Source organism: Eublepharis macularius, chromosome 1, assembly GCF_028583425.1.
Source record: "Eublepharis macularius isolate TG4126 chromosome 1, MPM_Emac_v1.0, whole genome shotgun sequence".
NCBI classification, from domain to species: domain Eukaryota; kingdom Metazoa; phylum Chordata; class Lepidosauria; order Squamata; family Eublepharidae; genus Eublepharis; species Eublepharis macularius.
The window spans coordinates 18,971,849-18,994,609 of NC_072790.1; the positions used below are offsets into that span (position 1 = coordinate 18,971,849).

The 22,761-nt window shown below is 42.0% G+C and overlaps 1 protein-coding gene across 2 annotated transcripts in view; it reads left to right on the forward strand.

Annotated features, from left to right (window-relative positions):
- Positions 1–22,274: 22,274 nt before the first annotated feature.
- The window catches only part of WDPCP (WD repeat containing planar cell polarity effector), a 215,052-nt gene continuing 214,565 nt past the window's right edge, over positions 22,275–22,761 (forward strand). For both annotated transcript variants that reach the window (XM_055001704.1, XM_055001713.1), the window contains exon 1: positions 22,275–22,405. In XM_055001704.1, the coding sequence (XP_054857679.1) occupies positions 22,368–22,405 (38 nt within the window). In that variant the 5' untranslated portion in view covers positions 22,275–22,367. The remainder of the gene's footprint in view (positions 22,406–22,761) is intronic.

The window sequence follows — 22,761 nt, forward strand, 5'->3', positions numbered from 1 at the left end:
TAAAAACATTATTCCATGTGCAATAAAATTTCTCATATGGTGGGTATAAATTTTAAAATCCAGCATTTTAGGCGCAGGGCTTGGCTCTTACATAATGATCTCAGTCACACTTTATGAGCTCCTGCATGGGTGGTGGACGGTCTTCAGTGGTATGGCCGGCAAGAGGACAGCCTAGCCCCCACCAAATGCCTGGCGGAACACCTCCGTCTTGCAGGCCCCGACAGAAAGATAACAAATCCCGCTGGGCTCTAGTCTCCTCAGACAGAGAGTTCCACCAGGTTGGAGCCAGGACTGAAAAGGTCCTGGCTCTGGTAGAGGCCAGACGGACCTCCCTGGGGCCAGGGACCATCAGCAACTGCTTATTATTAGCTGATCAAAGCAATTCCGGGGAACATATGGGGAGAGGCAGTCCTGAAGGTATGCTGGACCCAGTCCGCATAGGGCTTTATAGGTCAACACCAAAACCTTGAACCGGACCCGGTACTCAACGGGTAACCAGTGCAGTTAACAGAGGATGGGTGTTATATGTGCCATGATTGGAGCTCTGGCAACCACTTGTACAGCTGCATTCTGAACCAGCTGCAGTTTCTGGATCAAGCCCAAGGGAAGCCCCGCATAGAGCGAGTTACAGTAGTCTAATCTGGAGGTGACCATTGCCTGGATCACTGTCGTAAGGTCATGGGTCGACAAGTAAGGGATAAGTTGCTGAGCCTGTCTTAGGTAGAAAAATGAGGATCGAACAACCACTGCGACCTGTGCCTCCATAGACAGGGAAGCATACAGGACCAACCCCAGGCTCCTAACTCTCGACACCGGTGTCTGTACATTGGAGGACGGGAGGGAGTGTTAAGTCAGTTTAGTTCCTTCTTTTGTTCTTTTGCCTCCCAGGGCCTCTCTGCCTTGGTTACTGAAAGAGGCAGAGAGCGTGATTTTAGTCATTTCTCTTTCTCAGTGCAGCCATGTGTATTGTGTGGCTTATCATCCATTGTTCCCTCCAATCTCTAGCATCACCTTTTCAAAGTAGTTGCTAGGGAGGTGGCAACAGCAATAGGGATGGAGGGGGGAGAGATATGCTTTTACAAGTATCTTATGACAATGCTGCAAACAACTCAGATGTGAGCAGGGCTTTTTTTGAGGGGGAATGTCCTAGAACGGCATTCCGGCAGCTCTGGAATCTGCCCATGTGATTCCTTCCTCCTTTGACCCTGCAGGCTCTGCAGAGGAGGTTAAGCTGCTTTGAGTTCATTCTGCTTTCTTTTCATTCCTAAGAGAGAGAGAGAGAGAGAGAGAGAGAGAGAGAGAGAGAGAGAGAGAGAGAGAGAAAGCGTGCAAGCAGAGCTGCTGGGGCCGGCTCTCCAGAGGAGGCTAAGTTGCTTTGAGTTCATTCTGCTTTCATTTCATTCAGGGGTTTCTGTGTATGTTTGTACTGCTTTGAGTTCATTCTGTTTTATTTTCATTGGGGGAGTGGGTGGGTGGGGCTTTGTGTGTGTGTGTGCTGCTTTGAGTTCATCCTACTTCCTTTTCATTCCTCTGAATGAGAGAGAGAGAGAGAGAGAGAGAGAGAGATGGGGCCTGGCACGGGCTCTGCAGAGGAGGTTAAGCTGCTTTGAACTAATTTTGCTTTCTTTTCATTCCTCTGAAAGAGGGAGAGAGAGCGCAAACAGAGCTGCTGGGGCTGGCTCTCCAGAGGAAGCTAGCTGCTTTGAGTTCATTCTGCTTTCATTTCATTCAGGGGTTTCTGTGTATGTGTGTGCAGCTTTGAGTTCATTCTATTTTATTTACATTGTGGTGGGTGCGTGCAGTTGTGTGTGTATGTGTGCTGCTTTGAGTTCATTCTTTTCAGGGGGTGGAGCTGTGTGTGTATGTGTGTGCCATTTTGAGTTCATTCTGCTTTTCGTGGGGGTGTGGGGGCTGTGTGTGTGTGTGCTACTTTGAGTTCATTCTGCTTTCTTTTCATGGGGTGGGTGGGGCTGTGCGTGTGCGTGTGTGTTGCATTCATTCTTTTGTTGACTGAAATTGATATTATGATTCCCATATGGTTCTTTGTTAGTTAATACATATCCGTTATGGTTATTTCATAGAACAATAGAATCATAGAGTTGGAAGGGGCCATACAGACCGTCTAGTCCAACCCCCTGCCCAGTGCAGGATCAGCCTAAAGCATCTCTGACAAGTATTCATCCAGCCTCTTCTTGAAAACTGCCAGTGAGGGGGAGCTCACCACCTCCCTAGGCAGCTGATTCCACTTTTGAACTACTCTGACGGTGAAAAAGTTTTTCCTAATATCCAGTCGGTACCTTTGTGCATGTAGTTTTAGCCCATTGCTTCGCGTCCTACCCTCTGCTGCCAACTGGAACAGCTCCCTGCCCTCCTCCAAATGACAGCCTTTCAAATATTTAAAGAGAGCAATCATGTCCCCCCTCAACCTCCTCTTCTCCAAACTAAACATTCCCAAGGCCCTCAGCCTTTCCTCGTAGGGCTCAGTCTCCAGACCCCTGATCATCCTCGTCGCTCTCCTCTGCACCCTCTCGATTTTGTCCACATCCTTTTTGAAGTGAGGCCTCCAGAACTGCACACAGTACTCCAGGTGCGGCCTGACCAAGGCAGTATAGAGAGGGGCTATGACCTCCTGCGATTTCGATGCTATGGCCCCTTTGATACAACCCAGGATTGAATTAGCCTTTTTTGCCACCGCATCACACTGACTGCTCATATTCAGTTTACAGTCCACTCTTACCCCAAGATCCCTTTCACATATAGTACTGTCCAGAAGTGTATCCCCCATCCACTATTTGTGCTTCTCATTTTTGTGGCCCAGATGTATTATTGAAGGCTTTCACGGCCGAAGAACGATGGTTGTTGTGGATTTTCTGGGCTGTATTGCCGTGGTCTTGGCATTGTAGTTCCTGACGTTTCGCCAGCAGCTGTGACTGGCATCTTCAGAGGTGTGGCACCGAAAGACAGGGATCTCTCAGTGTCAAACTGTGGAGGAGATGTTTGCAGGTGATTTATATCTACTCAGAAAGGTGGGTTGGGTTGTCAAAGGAATCACGGATCAGATGGGAAAGCTTATGAAAAAGCACAACCTACAAACTGTATTCCGACCACCAGAAAAATACAACAGATGCTACGATCAGCAAAAGACAGTAAAGACCCCCTCACCTCTGCAGGAGTATACCGCATACCCTGCAGCTGTGGACAAGTTTACATTTGGACCACACAGCGCAGCATCCAGACAAGAATAAAAGAACATGAAAGACACTGCAGACTTGGACAACCTGAAAAATCAGCAGTGGCTGAACATAGCCTAACTCAAACAGGGCACACAGTATCTTATTCCAGGACACCAAAAGACTGGACAACACTTCCAACTACTTTGTCAGACTGCACAGGGAAGCCATTGAAATTCACAAGCATAAGCAAAACTTCAACAGGAAAGAAGAAATCTTAAGAATGAACAGAGCATGGTTTCCAGTTCTGAAAAACACCAGGCTAACAAAACATTCTATCCCCGACAATAGCCCTGCAGAGAAGATTAGCACATCAAGCACCAATCCATATGCAAAAGAACCTCCTCAGGATACAGTGAAGCATTAGCACTCTATTAGCATTCCACACCCTGGGAAACCCTTACAGGATGACACAACCCAACCCACCTTTCTGAGTAGATATAAATCACCTGCAAACATCTCCTCCACAGTTTGACACTGAGAGATCTCTGTCTTTCGGTGCTACACCTCTGAAGATGCCAGTCACAGCTGCTGGCGAAACATCAGGAACTTCAATGCCAAGACCACGGCAATACAGCCCGGAAAATCCACAACAACCATCATTATTTGTATTAATTAAAATATCAGTTATGGTTATTCCAGTTTTGTGCTAGGAATGGATAGCTGTGTCCAGGTCACAGAAGGTTTTCATCAATATATTCATCAGCATATAGGAGTTCTTATGTCTTAATAGCTGTAACTCAAATGGTTCTCCCCACCCTCAGCTGAAATTGCAGTGGACATATGGGTGCTAAGGACATTTTTATGAATATTATTTTATGAATATTTTATTTTATGAATATTATTTGTCTGGGACATTGGAATATTTATGAGCATTTCACAATGTCACAACGGCTTAGCCATTGGTAAGGTAGAGTTGGCAGGCAAAAAAAAAAAAGGCCATTTTAAACTAAGTGTAAATCTAATGGAGCTAAAATAGAGTATCTAAATTTGAATTGCTCCAGTAAAGCAAAACCCTCCCTGAAAATTTGAAAATTCAATATTCATTAGATTAGGAATTCCATACTCTGTGGAATTTTGAGAAAGAATTTTGGAATTTTTTTTTCTACGCTGGCAGAGGGAATCTGTTAGAACTTAGATTTGTGAGATGGGTTTTGGATTTTTAGAGGCCCCTTCCTCCTTGCATATTTTAAAATATGATTCCAAAGAAATGAAATGTTTGGGAAAGGGACTGGAAGATTTCACTTTTTGTAGAGGATACAGAAAGGGAAAAACCCCTTTCTCATAGTAGTGTAATTTTCCAAGCTTAGTAACATTTATCTCATCAATAATGCGTTGTGCTGGGTTCCGGGAAGCAACATCACTTCCTGGAACTGGGTAAGGCTGTAAATATAAGCAAGACATTTCCCCAAGTGCAGTTGTCCTGCAAAACATCTGCTTATAGAAGATGTGCGTGCTTATTCTGAAGTAAGCCCCTGGAGGTCAATGTGTGCACAAGGCATTGAACCCAGGGGCTTATTTCTGAGAGGAAAGCAAGAAAATTGGAACCTAAACAAGTAAAAATCTCTGCTACACACCTAAATTTTAATCCTACACAGACTGGGAATAGCCCCCTGGGGGGAGGCTAATTCTGTCTTATGCAGAATTATGCTCCCCTAAATGCTTCGGAATCCATCTGCTTCATGGGATTGGACTGTAAATCTCACAGTAAAGCTTCATTTGGCTCTAGATATTTACTTCCCTGTCTGTATGTGCCGTTAAGTCACAACCAACTTACGGCAACGCCAACAAAGCAAGTGTGGAGCAGAGGTGGGTTGCCTTTGGTGATCCCCTGTCCAAGTACTGAGCCTGCTTAGGTTCAAAGATTAGACAAGATTGGGCTATGCCATGCCACCTTTTCTCCAGAGGTTTACTTGCCAGGCTGAAAAACATTGCCTCTGGCATGTGCTATGGAAGGCTACCCTGAAGACTCATGATGTTGCTGGCCACCACCTGTGAGAGTGGTAGTGGATAGAAGAGTGAATGAATGACTAGGTTTAGTTCTGAAATAGGCTTGATTATTTATGGAGTCAGAAGATTTCTGAGGAAGGAGTAGGTGGGCAGAGGCAGAGACCCTTCTTGTATCCACATTGTCACAGATGTCAAATCCTGAATAACTAGAGAGAGTGTGTCTGTGCCTTTTAAACAGTAGAGGAAGAAGCTGAAAACTCAGTAGGTTAAAGCTTCTCCCAATATGAAAATGGGGAAATGTTACCTGTGAAATTCCTGCTGCTTATGAACATGACAAAGGTATAGAAAGGAGGACCTGCAAGGATTTGGCTGTGTGTTTGTGTGTGTGTTTGTGTGTGTATGTAAATCTGTTTCCCCTCCTCCACTGTTTCCTCTTTCCCTGAAACTCCCATAGCCTCTCCAAATTTGTTTCTCTCCTTCCATGTCTGGGAGCACCCTATGAGAAACTTTAGAAGTCTGAGTCTTTATCCCATCGCTCGGACTTGGTTTGGCATCTGATCTAAATATCAGATTGTGATAGCATTGACTGTTGTTTGAATGCTGCTGAGTTCGCGATGACCTCGCAGTTACCTGAGTGGTTGAAGCCTTTCTTGACCCAGTATCGCCTCGAGACTTCCAAGCAGTGGCCTTTCAATGACTGCCGTTGCACTCTGGAGTGAATGGCAAGAGCTGGATTCATTCACTGTCCTGTTGACAATCCCTCTGATGTGGCCAGATACTTCTGTTTTAAAGAATTAGAAGGATGGGAGCCCGATAATGACCCTATGGAAACACTCCCAGCTGTTTGTTTCTTGCTCTCCAGAAGGATGTGGCTGACTTGACAATGTGAGAGTTCATGAAACTGGCTAGAGAGAGAACAATGAACTTGGCTAAAAAATGAATTATGCCGAAAGTGAAGGAGTTTGAGAAGCGTGAATCACATGTACACTCTGAAATCAGCTGGCTGCATAAATAAAACTACTTGTGCACTCTTGGACATTAAGGGTTTACTGACTGTTGAACTCCTTACTAACTAGCTATGAGCAGATGGTGAATTGCTCCCTGTGTTTTCCATTTTGTGGATACCTTCTTTAAAAAATTACTAGTGTCAGATTTTTTTTAAAAAATGTGTAGCATCCAAAGAACACACAGAGTATATCTTTATGACATTCCTCTAAAACTGGGAAATGAGTACACTTGGATGAAGTATAACCAAAGGTGATAGAAGTGAAAAGCTGCAGTATTTTTTTGTGAACTCCAAAACAAATCAATTTACTTATTTCTAAATGTGTGCACTTCTTACTAAAATGTCCCAAATTTATATATGATGCTGGAGCATTGGTGTGTCAAGTGATGTTGGTGAAGTTCATATTTACCTGCTTTAGAAATGTGAACTTTTGGTGTATTACAGATCAAGAGCAATTTCCGTGGGAAGTTCTTAGTTACTTTACAGCTCACCGTTCTTGCTAAGACTCAAGGCAGGTCAGACGATGTGAAACAATGTAGTCAGACAGCATATTCACAATATAGATCCAGAGGAGTTAGCCGTGTTAGACTAGTAGCAAAATCAAAAAGAGTCCAGTAGCACCTTTATGACTAACCAATTTTATTGTAGCATAAGCTTTCGAGAATCAAGTTCTCTTCGTCAGATGCATAGTACAGAAACTGGTCAAATATAGAGGAGGAGGGGGGAGAAGGGGAGGAGAGAGAAGATGCAGTTAGGGGGGGAGAGGGAGGGTGCAACCAAAACATTCCTTTGCTAATAAATGTAAACATCTCCTTTTGGTGTGGGGGTCAGTTGGCTTGGGTGAGGCTTCAAAGGAGTTTGCCATGTTAGTTTGCAGCAGTAAAACAGCTAGACCATCCAATTCCTATGTAGTATAGCCTTCGATAACCACAGCTCTCCCCGTCAGATGCATCTGACAAAGAGAACTGTGGTCCCCGAAAGTCCACGCCAGGCGCCACTGGGCTCCCCCAGACCCCGCCTCTGTAAAGGAAATCTGTTACCTGTGATAATGTGATAACCATTCATAGTCCCTATTCAGTCCCAGCTTGACAGAGTCAAATTTGCATATGAATTCCAATTCAGCAGCCTCCCGTTGGATTTTGTTTTTGAAAGGTTTCTGTTGAACCACAGCGCCCTTTAAGTCTTTGGTGGAATGTCCTGGTAGATTGAAGTGTTCTCCCACTGGTTTTTGGACGTTTCCATTTCTAATGTCAGATTTGTGTCCATTTATTCTTTTGCGTAGAGGTTGGCTGGTTTGTCCAATGTACAGAGCAGAAGGACATTGTTGGCACATGAGGGCATATATCAGATTGGAGGATGAGCAGCTGTAAGAGCCAGAGACAGTGTAGCTGATGCCATTGGGTCCTGTAATTGTATTCCCTGGGTAGATATAGGGGCAGAGCTGGCATCTGGGTCTGTTGCAGGGCCTGGTACCTGTGCTGGTGACTCTGCTGGCCGATTCATGATTGTGGGTGAGAAGTCGTTTAAGGTTGGGGGGCTGTCTGTAGGCAAGGAAAGGTCTTCCACCCAGGGCCTCTGAGAGAGAGGTATTTTCCAAAAGGAGATGTTTACATTTACTAGCAAAGGAATGTTTTGGTTGCACCCTCCCTCTCCCCCCCAACTGCATCTTCTCTCTCCTCCCCTTCTCCCCCCTCCTCCTCTATATTTGACCAGTTTCTGTACTACGCATCTGACGAAGAGAACTTGATTCTCGAAAGCTTATGCTACAATAAAATTGGTTAGTCTTAAAGGTGCTACTGGACTCTTTTTGATTTTATTCACAATATAGATGATGCTTCTGAGAATGTACAATAAGCGAAGAGCATTGGAAAGTGCAGATTTTCAGGATGCCCAAGAATTCAGTAGAGAGATCGGATGCCTTGCAAATTACGTAACGGGAAGAAGAGAATTCAAGAAGTTTGGAGGAAAGGAAATGGCAGAGGGGCCCGCTGTGCTTCTGGTGATGTCATCAGAAGCCCAATAGTGTTTCTCAGTTCTAAAACTGCTTAGAGAAAGTGGTTGTTTTCTAAATTTTTATAAAATAACTGGTATTAACCAAGCCTAATTTTTAATCAAGGTGAGGGGAATTGACAAGATACAAGCATTCTTGCAAACCTAATATTTTAACATGTAGTCCAATGTATTGATATTGGCAGTGGCGGAGGGGATGGATGACTGTGATAGCTAGATTTTCTTGACCCTGAAAAAATATAAAACTTTGAAGTAGAGAAATGGACACTTTATGAAGATTTCCAGAATTCAGTGACACGAGGCTCATCCATCTGTACATTTTCTAGTGTGATACATGTCAGCTGGGCCCTTTTTACCAACTGCTTCGGTCAAACTAAACTGTTCCTATGCATGAACAAACACCAAACATTAAAAGAGACACCAAGAAACCAGTTAGTGAGATTTCAGCATCCTTAGATAATCAGTAACAGTCTTCTTCAGCGAAATTGCTTTAAAGAGACTCTGGTAGGAAGTTGCTGAGCTGGAATTCTTAAGCAGATTTGAATTCTATCCATCTAGTTCTTTAAAGGACCTGGAAATGGTTAGCTGCGAAAGAAAATAATTGTCATTAAAGTTTTATGTCTGTTATTCACTTTGCTTCATTAGTTCCTCAATAGTTCCCTGGGTCTTGGCTTCTCTTATGAAATTGATCACTTTTTTAAAGAAACTGGAAATTGTTTTGACATGTGTGCTCTGTGTAGGAATGTCATCTGCCTATTTTTGACCTTCGGTCCTTAATTTGTAATAGCTTCTCCCAGCTGCTCTTCTTCTGGTTGCTCACACTTGCTAGCTGATGGTGATGTTCCATTCATTGGATAAACAGGGTTCAGCCTCATGAATGCTTTTACCTGTGTACTGTGATACTAATAATCTTTTAATTAACTAGATAGCAACCCATCCCAAGTGCATTTTTGTGTCTCTCCCTACTGTCTGAAACACACGTCTTGTGACTTCTCTTCTACTTCCTAGCTTAAGACCATTTTGATGTAAAGCATGGTATTTTTTGCATAATAGATGACCTTCTGTATTGCCCAACAAAATCTGGCATCAGTCCAAATGGACTTCAGTGTTCAGGGAAGTAGATAAATGTTCAACATGCTATGGCAAATTAAACTTACATATGAAGGATTTTGAACTATAACTGAGTTATACTAAATTGTATATACCGCCTTATACTAATAAGAGTTATTTTGGATGCGCAGATAACTAGTGAGAAGGGGCATGACTCGCTATGGAGCTGAAAATTCAGATGTTAGGATAAATACGCAGACAACAGGAAGAGTGGGGTGGCTTAGGAAGCTATTCCTGACTCCTGCTTAATTGGAAATGTGTTAATTGGATTTTAAAAAAGTATCCTGGTGGTATTCTTCATAGGCATTACTTTTTATATGTTGGGTTTCTTATTCAGTAGGTCTGGTCTCACAAAGTGGCACTCAGCCAGACTTCCTAAGAGTGACCACTATAAATCCATCAAGACCTCTAATGATGGAAATTGGACTAATTAGCTTGACTGCACAAACAATGGGAGAAGGTAGAATGTAATAAATGTGTTAATTGATGCCTAGGGTGGTAAGGTTACAGTTATTTTGTTATATGAAACCTCAGCTGTCTGCTCAAGATTTTTGTGCTAGAACAATGAACTGCTGTAACTACAATACCAATCTGGAGAGCAGGACAAAGAAAAGATAAAACTCGAGAAGATCTTATCCTTTGCTAGTTAAAATTATGAGAATGTTATAAAAAAAGGGGAAAGTGCCAGAATGCACAGAGGGGCAAAGCTAAATGACTTTGTGGACTTTGCTGGATTATTTTTTTGTTTTAGAACATTTCTACATTATTTTCTAAACACAGGATATGAAGGAATCGCTCAGCTGTGCGTATGTGCGGTGTCTGCCCCCCCCCTTCCCTTTGTGGGCATCTGACCAAGTAGTTTAAGAGGGCACTCATCCTTGTTTATCCAAATGTATGGATTACTGAAAACCATCTCCATTCCCATGCATGCATTTTTCCTTGAATGCTAAAATATGCTCATTGGTATGAAAATTTTGAGTTCAGAACGACTGTGTTTGTACTAATAACTGTGCTTATATACTGCTCTTCTAGACAGATTAGTGCCTCACCCAGAGCAGTGGACAAGTTAATATTATTATCTCCACAATACAGCTAGGGAGCTGGGGCTGAGAGGAGTGGCTTACCCAAGGCCACCTACTGAGCTCATGGCAGGAGTGGGATTCGAACCAGGGCCTGCCACTTAACCGCTGTGCTACAGCGGCTCTCCCTTGCTTCGTCATACTATCATAGCTGAAGAGTTTGAAGGGACTTTACAAGTCCATCTAGTCCGATACTCTTATCAATGCAGGAAATCCAAGTCCCTGAGCATTCCTGACAGAGGGTTGTGCTGCAGCCTGTTTACAATCTTCAGCAAAGGATTCCAACTACCCCTTGGATAAACTGGTTCCATTGTAGAACTGCTCTTAGAAAGCATCTCCTAATATTCAAAAGGCCTGTGTACTGATGTGACTCTCCACTTGATCACTGCAGCTCAAGCACTTCCAAATTTCTGGTCTCGTCATGGAGTCTTTCCACAAGGCCAGGTAGGCCCGTATGGTTTATACAACGTGTGGCTCCTTCATGGAATTCCATCACACAGAACAGTTTTTTGCAGTTTCCACGTGAAGGCTATAACCGATCAGTAGTCTAATGTCTTGTAACAAATGTAACTGCTTATATTTAACTTTAGGTGATCAAAATCAAACGGAAGAAGTGTTCTGAAGGGATCTGCAATGATATAGCACAGAGGTGGCCAAACTTGCTTAATGTAAGAGCCACATAGAATAAACCTCAGATGTTTGAGAGCCTCAAGACAGTAACCACTGAAGTGACTTCAGAGGAAGAGGCAGGTTTGGGGGAGTGCCGTGAAAGTGACATCACAGGAAGGGGTGGGTTCTCCTTTCCCACTCTCTTTTCTCCTGACAACCTCGGGGGTGGGGGGGGGGAAAGCTTGCAAGCTTGCCTATTTCCCCCTGCTTCTCTGCTAAAATAAACTGTATGGCCACGGTGATGCTCAGAAACCTCTGGGAGCCACATGATATGTCTAGAAGAGCCACAAGTGGCTCCCGAGCCGCAGTTTGGCCACCCCTGATATAGCACTTGTGGTGTATACCATGGCAGTAGAGAACTGGTAGGAGACTGCTGAAGATTAGATAAATATATAAATAGATAGATTTAGATATGGATTAGAAAAGGAAAAGAGATAAAGGTTGATAGGGAAATTGGGAAAGATTGATTGCATGAAAGTAAATGATGATTTCCTTTGCAGTTCATTATCAGGCTTGCCTCGTATTTAACAAACCATGTGCTGACAATGCAAACTTTAGCTTTCTGTAACATCTGAACAAACAGTTCAAGAAATGATACTTTGGTGAAGGGATGGGGACTGTAGACTATACTACTGTGTACTGTATATTGATGTGATTATGCTCCTACTAGGAAGTTTCTATATCATTTAATACATCATGTTAAATTGTTTATATTTTGTTTCTGCATAGTTTCAGCTCTGTATTAGATTTGTTTGGGCCCCCCCCCTCCAAATTAAAGTCTCTTGTTTTGTTTATTAAATATCCCGCCTGTTGATTGTTATTGGCTTACATACACTGTGTTAACCACCTTGAGTCTCGGTGAGAAAGGTGGACTATCAATAATGTAAATAAAATTAAAAACTGCTAATCGTAGTTTCCCTGTTTGGACATAGCAGCAAATTGTGGTTTACGTTACAACAGGAAGATAATCGTAGCATGGAAGAGGAGGAGGAGGGAGTCTCCAAGGTGGCTTTGTTTAAGCCGGACATCAAACTATATCTGAACCAAACCATTGCACTGTCATGTAAGAATACACGATGCTAGCCAGTGGGAAGGATACGTATAAGCTGGGTGCTAAGCTGTCTTGAATCATTGGTATGAAATAAAGGATTGTGTGTAGAAATCTTTTTAATGTTGTTGTGCCACACACATCCTTTCTTATTCCTGCTGTGGTAATCGAGGAAAATTTCTTGTTTGCTTCAAGTGGCTATTGCTACCAAAGGACTTCTTCCAATATTGACCCTGCTTGCTTTATTGGTGCTCAGTATTCTAACTTTTTAAGCCCTATTTTCATTTTATGTTAATTGTTTGTATTTTTTTAATGAGATGTGCTTGAGGAACTGGTTTTAGTATTGTTAGCTTCAAAAACCACAAGCAAATCTCCCATAACTATGTGTATGCAACCAAGTATTTGAGTATGGTCAGAAAGGCTAAGAGGGTTCTCTCTCAAGTTAAAAGCAGTGTTTTCAGATGCAAACTTGACAAGGCTGATTTGATCCAGTAGAAAAACAATTGTACTTAAATGAATGCATTAAAAATTAAAAACACCCCAAACAGGAAACCAGCTGACGATACAACATGTACATTTATGCAAATAGTTCATTATTTTTTTGCTATTGAACTATTCAAATAGATTAATTGAAATGGATGAAAAAGTGCAAGTGTTTTTTCAGTCTTTTCATCTTGCCTATCTGTACAACATAATAGAACTATACATGTAGCATAGTAATCTTAAATTATTTCTCTGTAAATATTTATTGTTCTTTTTTCTTTCTTTCAGTGGAGGTGGCATATCTGAAAATAAAGTCTTTTTCATATATAATACTGTTTGAAGACCAGAAAGGAATACAAAGGGAAAGGAAAGGGGTTTTTTTTGTTTCTAGCAAAGGAAAAGTCTGGTAAATTTTGTTATAATTATTTCCTGATAGAGTGGACTGTAACTAAAAATAAGGCATTCTAAGTAACTAACTCACCTTTTGGACATCAGCAGAATGTACTAGAGGACACTTGACTTGGCAGTGAACTAGTTTAAGTGATTGCAACAGTTATAAAAGCCATTGTGATAAGCAAGAAGTTTATAGCAATATGATTATAAAAATCACTATTGAAAAGTTAGTATTTTATTTTAAATACTACTGGAAATGGAAAAACAAGTAGGGAGTCTCAGGACCAAACAAAGTCAGAAACTGATTTAAGTGGATTAATGATATCATAAATAATTCTTTTAATTCTTAGAAATCTTTCTTTTATATTGAAAACAATGTAGTTCTTTTCTGCAGTAGAGAATTGCTTCTGTGAATATATCTGGACTTATAATTTCAGGCGTTGACAACTAACTGTAAAACTTAAAAATATTGTTTAAAACTGTTGGCATTTCACATTTTTGTTATTCTGTATCATATGTCATTGAATATCTTAGGAGAGCGCGTATAGTAGAGTAGTTAAGGGGTTGGGCAATGATGCAGCACTCTGCTGCTTCAGATCCCACTACTGCCATCAACTTACCAAGTGGCCTTGGGTAAGCCACTTCTTTCAACCTCAGCTCCCCTGTTGCATTGTGCTTATAGTAACACTGATTGGCCACTGCTACGTCCAGAAGAACAATATAGAAGTGAAGTGATACTCTGTTTGAATCAGTCATCTGCTGTCAAATATTTTACCCATATCTTAACAGTCTTGAGTAAAATGTAAATATTAATTATTTTGTCCTTTGAGGGTTCATGTATTTGTTTACTATCTTAGTATCTTCTGTGACCATTTTCATTTTAAATTTGCACAATATAGCTGTCATATATTGCTTAAAGGCTGTAAATCCATTTCCAGTGTCAATTGAATGCTGAATGCTGGGCTTCATTAGCGTTACTAAATTTGTTTGTTTGTTTGTTTGTGTCATTTATAGTCCGCCTATAGTCCAAGGCAGATAACACAGTGTAAGATTAGTACAGGCAATATCAAGGACATTTCCATAAACAATGTCATAGGGTAAATAAATACAAGTTTACAAAGACAGAGCATTAGCAAGAATCCAATACAGAGTTGAAGAAATGCTGAAACAGAACATTAGGCAACCTGAAGCACAGGTAGCCCATAGGAGCATATATTTAAAAAACCAGATAGTACGTAAGGCAATGTAGTGGTGAAGTCTATGGTCCTTAACTCATTAGTGAAGCATCTGAGAGCCCCTCCCTACAATACAACCCTCCTATCTGAGTAAAAAGCCTTTTTGAATAATTGCATACAATACAAATACATACAATAGCAAAATATGCCATCGTATCAGCCAATATTACCTTAAGTTTGTTTGCCTCTGCTTAATTCTATTCTTTCTTATGTCAGAGATGGATTCCAAAATAGTATACCGTATGCACTTTATCTGCATGTCAGATGGAATTTTGTGGGATTTTCATACTGTCTGTCACAGATTACCTGCTAAATCTTATACAAGCTCTGTAGGATTTTCCCCCCATTTCTGTTGAGTCACTATAACATCAGGGCAATTCATTTCCTTGCAAGACTACAGTGCAGTGATTTGATTGGGGGTGTCAGTAATTTTCAGATGGAGTGGCTGGACTGTGACTTTTTCAGAGGGCTGGTATTTCTAAACTACAACAGTTAGTGGCATTGATGACCTTGATTTTTTATTAGAATAATAAAAATTCATTTTTATTAGAATAAATCTATATGTATAGTTGTAACTGATTTGCCTCCTGAGAGGGATGCAAGTGGTTCAGGGGGTCTTCCCTCAATTTAGTACTTTTCTTGTAAAATATTGCAGCATTTTATTATTGCCACAATATTATCTTGCTTCCCAAATAAATATGTTTGCTATTTGTGATTGCTGTGTATAACATGGTTAAGAGAATATCAATGATCCTTCCATATCACTTTTATTTATTAGTGAAGTATCGAGGTCGCTTGTTGCCTACCTCTTGCATGGAATTATTTGTAGAGCTTTGTTTGAAACAAAATAATATTGAACTGTGGGAAAACCAGCCCCCCCTCTTTTTTTGGTCGTACTACAGACTGATACTGAGTATCAGCACTTTTGATGTGGCTCTTGCAAGCTGTGAGGGAGGGATTGGTTGAAATCACTGCAACCTTATATATGAGTACCTGAACTGTCACCATAAATGGGGAGTCTCCTTGTGAGTTGGAGGGAATTAGCATTCAAGGAAACACGACAAGAGGGGATAACTAGGAATCTGTCCTCCAATGTATACTAGGATCATTCCAAGACCACGGCAATACAGCCCGGAAAACCCACAACAACCATAGGATCATTCCGTTAGAAAACCGGGCAGGTGTTTAGCAGGAATGATTTTCTTAAAGGGTCAGTAAGAGCAAACACACAGGAAATCACACACAACGTATACATAGAATTAACTAGAAAACAGGGAAGGAGGGAGAGAGGAGTGCAGGGTCAAGCGATATTTACCAGTCTAGGAGATAAAGGACATCCATAGAGAGTAGTGGCTGAGCAACCAGCACATCGCAGCAAGAAGAAGGCATCTGAGCTGAGGGTGTGTATAGAATCCTGGGACACAGGCACTGAGCACATGGCAGGGCAGTCCAATTATACTGTGAAATGTGCCCTAGGGCAGGATTGCGTCTTCTGCCTCAAAACAGTGGCTTAATGGCTGTCTTCAGAGGTGAGACAATTAATTAGGAAAGGCTTCATTGTACCTTCCTGGGTATAACTAAAGGTAAGTAAAGTGATTGATGACCTGCGATTGTTGGATGGGAAGGGCTGTCTGGTCCTTGAGTGGCTTTGATTAGGGAGGAGGAATGAGGAAGATCAGAAGCGTTTGGATGGAATTAACTCAGGAACTCCTGGAAGGCCTCTTTTGTCTTCAAATCTTTGCACGTCTCTGGGTTGTGGGGCAGCTAGTCAGCCTCGCCTATGACTCACATTCCGGTATTTTTTCAACTCCAGCTGGGTTGAGGTCCGTTCTGCCTAGCCAAGCAACATTCCTATGCTTGAAGCACAAGAGGAGAGGGTTTTATGATATAGCCATATTTATAAACTTCCCTATTAGTATGAGGATAGGGTTTGACTGCTAATAGTACTTTTTTTTTTTTACACAGATAGCACTGGGCAAAACTATTTAATTTTGAAGCATCACTGTTCCGTCCTATGGAGCTGTTTCTAAGTTAGATTTTTGAATATGCATCTGTAAGTTTTAACATGTATATTTGCTTTTGCATATATATGTATGCCAGACTTTTCAATTTGGTCTGACCCCCCACCTCCACCCCCACGACAAACAAGGAAATTAAACTAACTAAGTTCATTCAGATCTCCCCATGCAAAAATGTTATCTGAAAATTGGGAACCACTCTGGTGAATTTTCATTCTGACTGTAGCCATTTTCTCTCCTTCACACTAACAACAATCACCACCACCACCACCACCACCACGCTTATATACCGCTCTTCTAGAGATATTAATGCCTCACCCAGAGTGGTGAACAAGTTAGGGTTATTATTATCCCCACAATGCAGCTGGGACTGAGGAGTGGCTTACCCAAGGTGTATATGCCAATAAAGGCTTGCTTGCTTGCTTACCCAAGGCCACCTACTGAGCTCCTGGCAGTAATGAGATTTGAACCAGTAGAGTGCTGAGTGAACCAGTCGAGTGCCAAACCACTTAATCACTGTGCTACAGCAGCTCTGAAATGTATATGGATGCCAACTGTGGTTTCATTAAATCCAGAAATAACAACCATGGTTTGTAGTTAGTTTGCAGTTTATAATTACTAGAGGCATTGGCAGTTTACAATTACTAGAGGCATTGGCAAGAAAAAGGGATGGAAAATAAGTCCAGAGATGTGTGTGTGTGCACGCTCATGCTGATTTCTAAACCATGGCTGGAAGTGTCAATATTATGGCTGCACCAGGAAAGCATTGAACAAAAGTATGCTTTGGCACTTAAACCTTTTTTTTTTTTAAAGACACAGATCAGCTAGGCAATTTTCTTTTCCTCTAAGACTCTGTATCTTTTTTGGGACAGGACATCTTCTGGCAACTTCCTGAAGGACTCTCAAAAAAGAAAAGCAGGTTAAGGTATGCTTTCCAAAATTTTGTTGGTAAGCCCTTAGCCGTAACCAGTAAGACATGAATCTGAGCAGACTGGGAAAATTGGATCTGTGTGTTTAGGCAGCCAGGAACATTGTAACTTTGCTGTGTGTCTGCCTCAATCAGGTTTAGAGAGGTGGCATGCACATTTTTTAAAAAATGCAAAACTATGTATCTAAGTTTTGTTAAAGTAAATGAATGGTTGTGAAATACTAGATCTTATAAAAGAGGGTTAATCTATATAACTCGACTACATAGTTTCCATACAGAATTAAGCATATAATCTGGGCATGCAAAACACACTATTTAATTTCTCAAATTATGAGAATTTGAGATGGTTATTGGTCATTCTTGATGTCCAGAAGCAACTGTGATCCCCTAAAATATTATTGCAGAACTCCTGATATTTTGTATTTTGTACTTAAAGACCTAATAATGTGGCAAATGTTCAGAATATGAAAACTGAAGCCTTAGTTAAATAGAGCATTTCCTGACCTTATGTTTGCCCCTAATATACTAAGTACATGATATAATTTTGGTAGCGTTACACATGTAAATGTCTTAAAATTGAAAGCTCTGTAGCTATAACATGACTACTTATAATTGCAAAAGATAGGACATTTCCAGACTTCTTAAAAATGTGAAGAATTAATTCAGTGGAGCATGAAACAACTTCTCAGCAAATGGAAATAAGTTTACAGTGTGTGATTTTCATGCCACTATTCTTAGGTTATCAGATAATGTATTTCCTTTCAGTGATTATTATAAAAGCTATAGTTAGGCCTTTTTCTTATAATATGAGTTTCGGTGTGGCTTTCAAATCAATATGAAATATATTGTACATCCGAGTATTGCTGTATGATTAATGCTGGCAAACATTTACAATTTTGACAAAGCTCCATTCTCATAGCCATGCTGATTTAAATGCTACAGTTCTGAACAAGAAAATCTAAATGTGTATTTGCTTTTTGAACTGGTAAATTTTTATGCCATAAACAAGAAGCAACTCTCTTCCAGAGCAATCCTACACAGACATACTTAGCATCCTACTTGGGTCTAGGGTTGCCAGATCCCCTTACCATCCCGGTGGGAGGCTATGGACCTGGCACTTACCTTTGTAGTGCTCCCAACTCCCGTGTGATGTCATTGTGCGGGTGCAGGAGCAGCACACACTTCATAACCGGCTGATTTGGGCCGAAAAAATGGCATAATTGCGTCACCCCTGAGAGTGCGCTGGGAGGCCTGTTCCCATACCTTTCTCCCTTGCTGGCCAGGTGTCCGGCGACGCTAGCCTTTTGTCCACCCCCACCACCAGCCCTGCAGCAGCAGGTACCCCCTTTAGGCCCTGCAGCACAGCCTCTGGCAGTACCTCAGTCGCAGGAGCCCCTACAGGCCTCCAGGCCTCTCCCACCCTTAGGCCAGTTGCAGCCGACGCCCAGGCACCACTCTGGGGAACAGCCTGCAGCCACTCAGCAGACTCACCTGCCTCCTGCAGTTGCCCAGATGGCTCCACTTCATCCAGGCTCACAGGAGAGTGCCATCAGCACAAGTCAAGCAGGCCCAGGCCCCAAGATGCCAAGGGAGCCACTGGGGAAGGTTCAGAAGCAGCAGGGGCGAGCCAGGCAGAGAGCAGACCAAATGCCACACCCTAGGTGGGGATGGAGGGGGTGGAGCCAGGAGACTACAGAGTCTACCCAGCCCTCCTATCAGATAGGCTGGGAGCAGGGCCAGTCAGGGAGACGGGGTGATGATTGGGGCCAGAGCCAGGGAGGTGGGGCCAGGGGAGGCCTTTAAATTCAGGTTCCTGTGAAGGCCGAGGAGGATTTTGCAGGGAGAGACAGCTGGAGCATGCTGCTACTCCCAGGGCAGGAGAAGGAACAAGGTGGTGCAACCCCCTTCCCTGCCCATCTGAGGCCGGAGGATACCTGCCTGGAGAGTTGGTAGGATGGCAGGCCATCAGGAGAGGGTGCCAGTGAGGGAGGATCCTCACACAGGTGAGTGGTGGCGGGGGATGGAGGGTGAAAGTGGGGGTCCCCTGCTCCCACCAGGGGAATGGGATCCCTACGTGGGTCTGTTCAATAGCACTCACAGAAAGTGTTCTTAGGATTGCACTGTTAATAATCCTTTCCTTTTCAGAGCTCCTATGATCAAATGATCTTGAGCAATGACTAATGGAATCATAAATTATTTTCTAAAGGAAAATACGCTATACAGAAATTTAGCAACCAACGAGGTTATATTTGGATCAATATCTAGCATCATAGATCCAGAGGAGTTAGCCATGTTAGTCTGTAGTAGCAAAATAGTAAAGAGTCCAGTAGCACCTTTAAAACTAACCAACTTTACTGTAGCATAAGCTTTCAAGAATCACAGTTCTCTTCGTCAGATGCAGATTCTTGAAAGCTTATGCATTTGACAAAGAGAACTGTGATTCTTGAAAGCTTATGCTACAGTAAAGTTGGTTAGTTTTAAAGGTGCTACTGGACTCTTTACTATTTGGCATCGGATAGGGAAAATCTCCCCCTGAAAATTATTAACTGGAGTGATTCCTAAAAACAATGAACAGGGGACGTTCCAATATTTTATGAGATGTCAGTTTTACCCTGACCCAAAGGCTATCTGAATATGGAATAGGGTGAAATCTACTATTCAGTACCTTAGAGGGGTTAGCATTCAATCTAGCCCCAGGCTAATGCTGGAATGTGATGAAAAGATGCTAACTATGTCATGTAGGATGGTAAGGACCAGGGAGGTAGAAGGGAGGCCAAGAAACTGGGCTCTGTTAATAATGGAATTCCACCAACTTGAAATTTAAGGACGGCAGGGGCGGGGGTTAAGGCTGCCTTTATAAAACATAGTTTAAAATTTTGGGGTTGGGAATGTATGGAAGGAAACAGTTCAATTCACCTTCTTGCTTGCCCATACAGAGCGTACAACAGCCATGCCACCCACCCCAATTTTTAGGAATTCTGTGGCAACTGGTTCTGAAATAATAAGTCTGCTGCTTTCAGGTTGGCTTTGGCCTCTGACAAGTTATAAGCACAAAATGTGGAATTGATGTGCTGTGCATAGTTAGCTGGAGTCTAAAACTATGCAGGGAGACAGTGAAAATCCACATCTTCACCTGCTGAATTGCCCCAGCACCCAAATATGACACAAAGCGATAAGGACACAGAACAGTATATGTGGGTTCAACTAGTTTGTATTTATTTACCCATTTAACTTTAAACTGTTGGTCTTCGTCAACGCTTATAATCTAAGCTGACAATTTGAGGATGGGCTGCAATAGGCCTCTTCCTTGGATGCTTGCTGACCTGGCAAGTCCACCTTGGCTCCAAACTCTACATTAAGATAAGAAGAAAGAAATGATGCATGCATTCCAAATACAGCTACTTCTTCAAATTTAACTTTGGCAGTAAGTCCTAACAGTGCCAAAGTAAAGTGAAATCAATGGACTTTACTGGAGTAACTCTGCTTAGGGTCTTTTTCTCGTTGTACAGAAGATCAGATTGATTCCCATCATGCCTCTGAGCGCCACTCCTTCCCTCTCCGCCCATGCCATTGGCCCTGTTCATTGCCCTATTCTTGCCATCACTTACTTGTTGCCACAGCTCATGAATTAGTAGCTTTGAGTTTTGAAGGAAGTGTGCAAAATATAGCCTTCTCTTCTGCAACTTGTACTCTACTCACCTCTTTTTTTAGAGCAGCCATCCAGACAAAAGTATCTTCAGTTCCGAACACATTTCAACTCCCAAGTCTTTATCAAATGGATTTACAAAGCAATCTTTTCCTTGAGAGTAAAATTCTGTCTTGCATATGTTTTTCAGACTTTTTCCATGTTAAGACGTAGAACTGCTAATAGAGATTAAGCAGCTGGTCTCCGAATAAGGAGTAAATAATAGATGCTAGCAGATCTGCAGTCATATACAAGCAATTTTATACAAGCTATGACAAGTGTATCCAAGCTAAGACACAATGTTATACAAGTTGTGACACAGCAATTGTGGTATATAAATATGGAAATCAGCCTGGTTATCTTCACCACAAAAGCCTAATATCTAACCCTAACCTAACTCCCGAGTTTCTCGTTTCATTGTTGTTTTAAAAAGTTCAATTTAATTGAGTTTTGGAGCTAGTACAGAAATCAATTTGTTAAAAATTAATTCATCTGTTACCACTAAACAGTGTAAAGTTTGTTGGAAATAGCAATGTCTGGTGTACTGCAGCAGCCAGAAGGGAAGAGGTGCCTTCTATGCAGGGGGCAGCAAGGATCACTTAGTTAGGACAGTGAGAGCAGCATCTCTCTTGCTTCCTGGGGTCATTTCCTTGTCTTGTCTCCTATTGGCCTAAACAGGGCAATATCCTGCTTCTTCTCTCGCCTGCCTTATTCACTCTCTCTGCAAGATGTAGTCAGATAGCAAGGAACCTATCTCTATCATCTTCACTATCAAGTATGTATTTCCTCAAACTTTTTGCCTCTTTATGCTCTTTGCACAGCATAACTTCACTGTTCTGTTTTTGCACTCAGCTAACAAAGTTAACATACAAACTAGCAATGATCAGAACTTCATGCATATGCATTTTAAGTTATACAATAAAACATATTCTGGTGTGAAATGATCAACTGAATGGTTGAATGATCCACTCTCCACTGAGTGTTGCCAAGAGACACTACAATAAAATCATTGCTGAAAATACTCGGTGTTGCAATGAAATTTCTAGGTGCCATGGTGACTAGGATTCATTGAGCCCTGTATTTAGGTACTCTGAGTTTGGATAGAGGAAGTACCAGTGACTAGAGGGTTCAGGTATTTGAGTCCAGTGGCACCTTAGAGACCAACAAAATTTTCAGGGTATAAGCTTTTGAGAGTCAAAGCTCCCTTCTTCAAATATATTATTTACATGTACATACCTCAGACATGCATTTTTTTATATGTCACATTGTCTACACAGAGTGCCTCTTGCAAGTGCTTCCTAGGACTGTAAAGGCTGCATGGATTCCATAGAACAGGGGTTGCCAAACTTGCTGAATGTGAGAGCCACGTAGAATAAACATCCGATGTTTGAAAGCTTCAAGACATGATGCGTTGAAGTGACTTCAGAGGAAGAGGCAAATTTGGGGGAGTGCCCTGAAAGTGATATCACAGGATGGAGTGGAGTTTTGGTGCAGTATACCGGAAGTGACATCATTGGAAGAGGATGGAGCTTAGGAGGTGCTATCACCTGACCTTTGACCTGTAAGTGATATCACAAAAGTAACATCACACCCTTGCTAGGCACTACGCCCAAAGTCTCCTGGCTCCACTCCCAAAGTCCCCAGGTATTTTCCAAATTGGACCTGGCAAGCCCAATGTTTCTATTGAAAATGTGAAAGGCATGGAAAGAAAGAAGGAAGGAAGGAAATGGAGGGAAGGAAAGACATGCGAAAAAAGAAGGAAAAAAGGAAAAGGCGGAAAGGAAAGACATGGAAAGAAAGAAGGAGGGAGGGAGGGAGGGAAATTCATAGACAGACTGACGAAGGAAGGAAGGCATGGAAAGACAGACAGAAAAAGGGAGAGAAAGACCAAGACAGACATGGAAAGGGAGTGAGGGA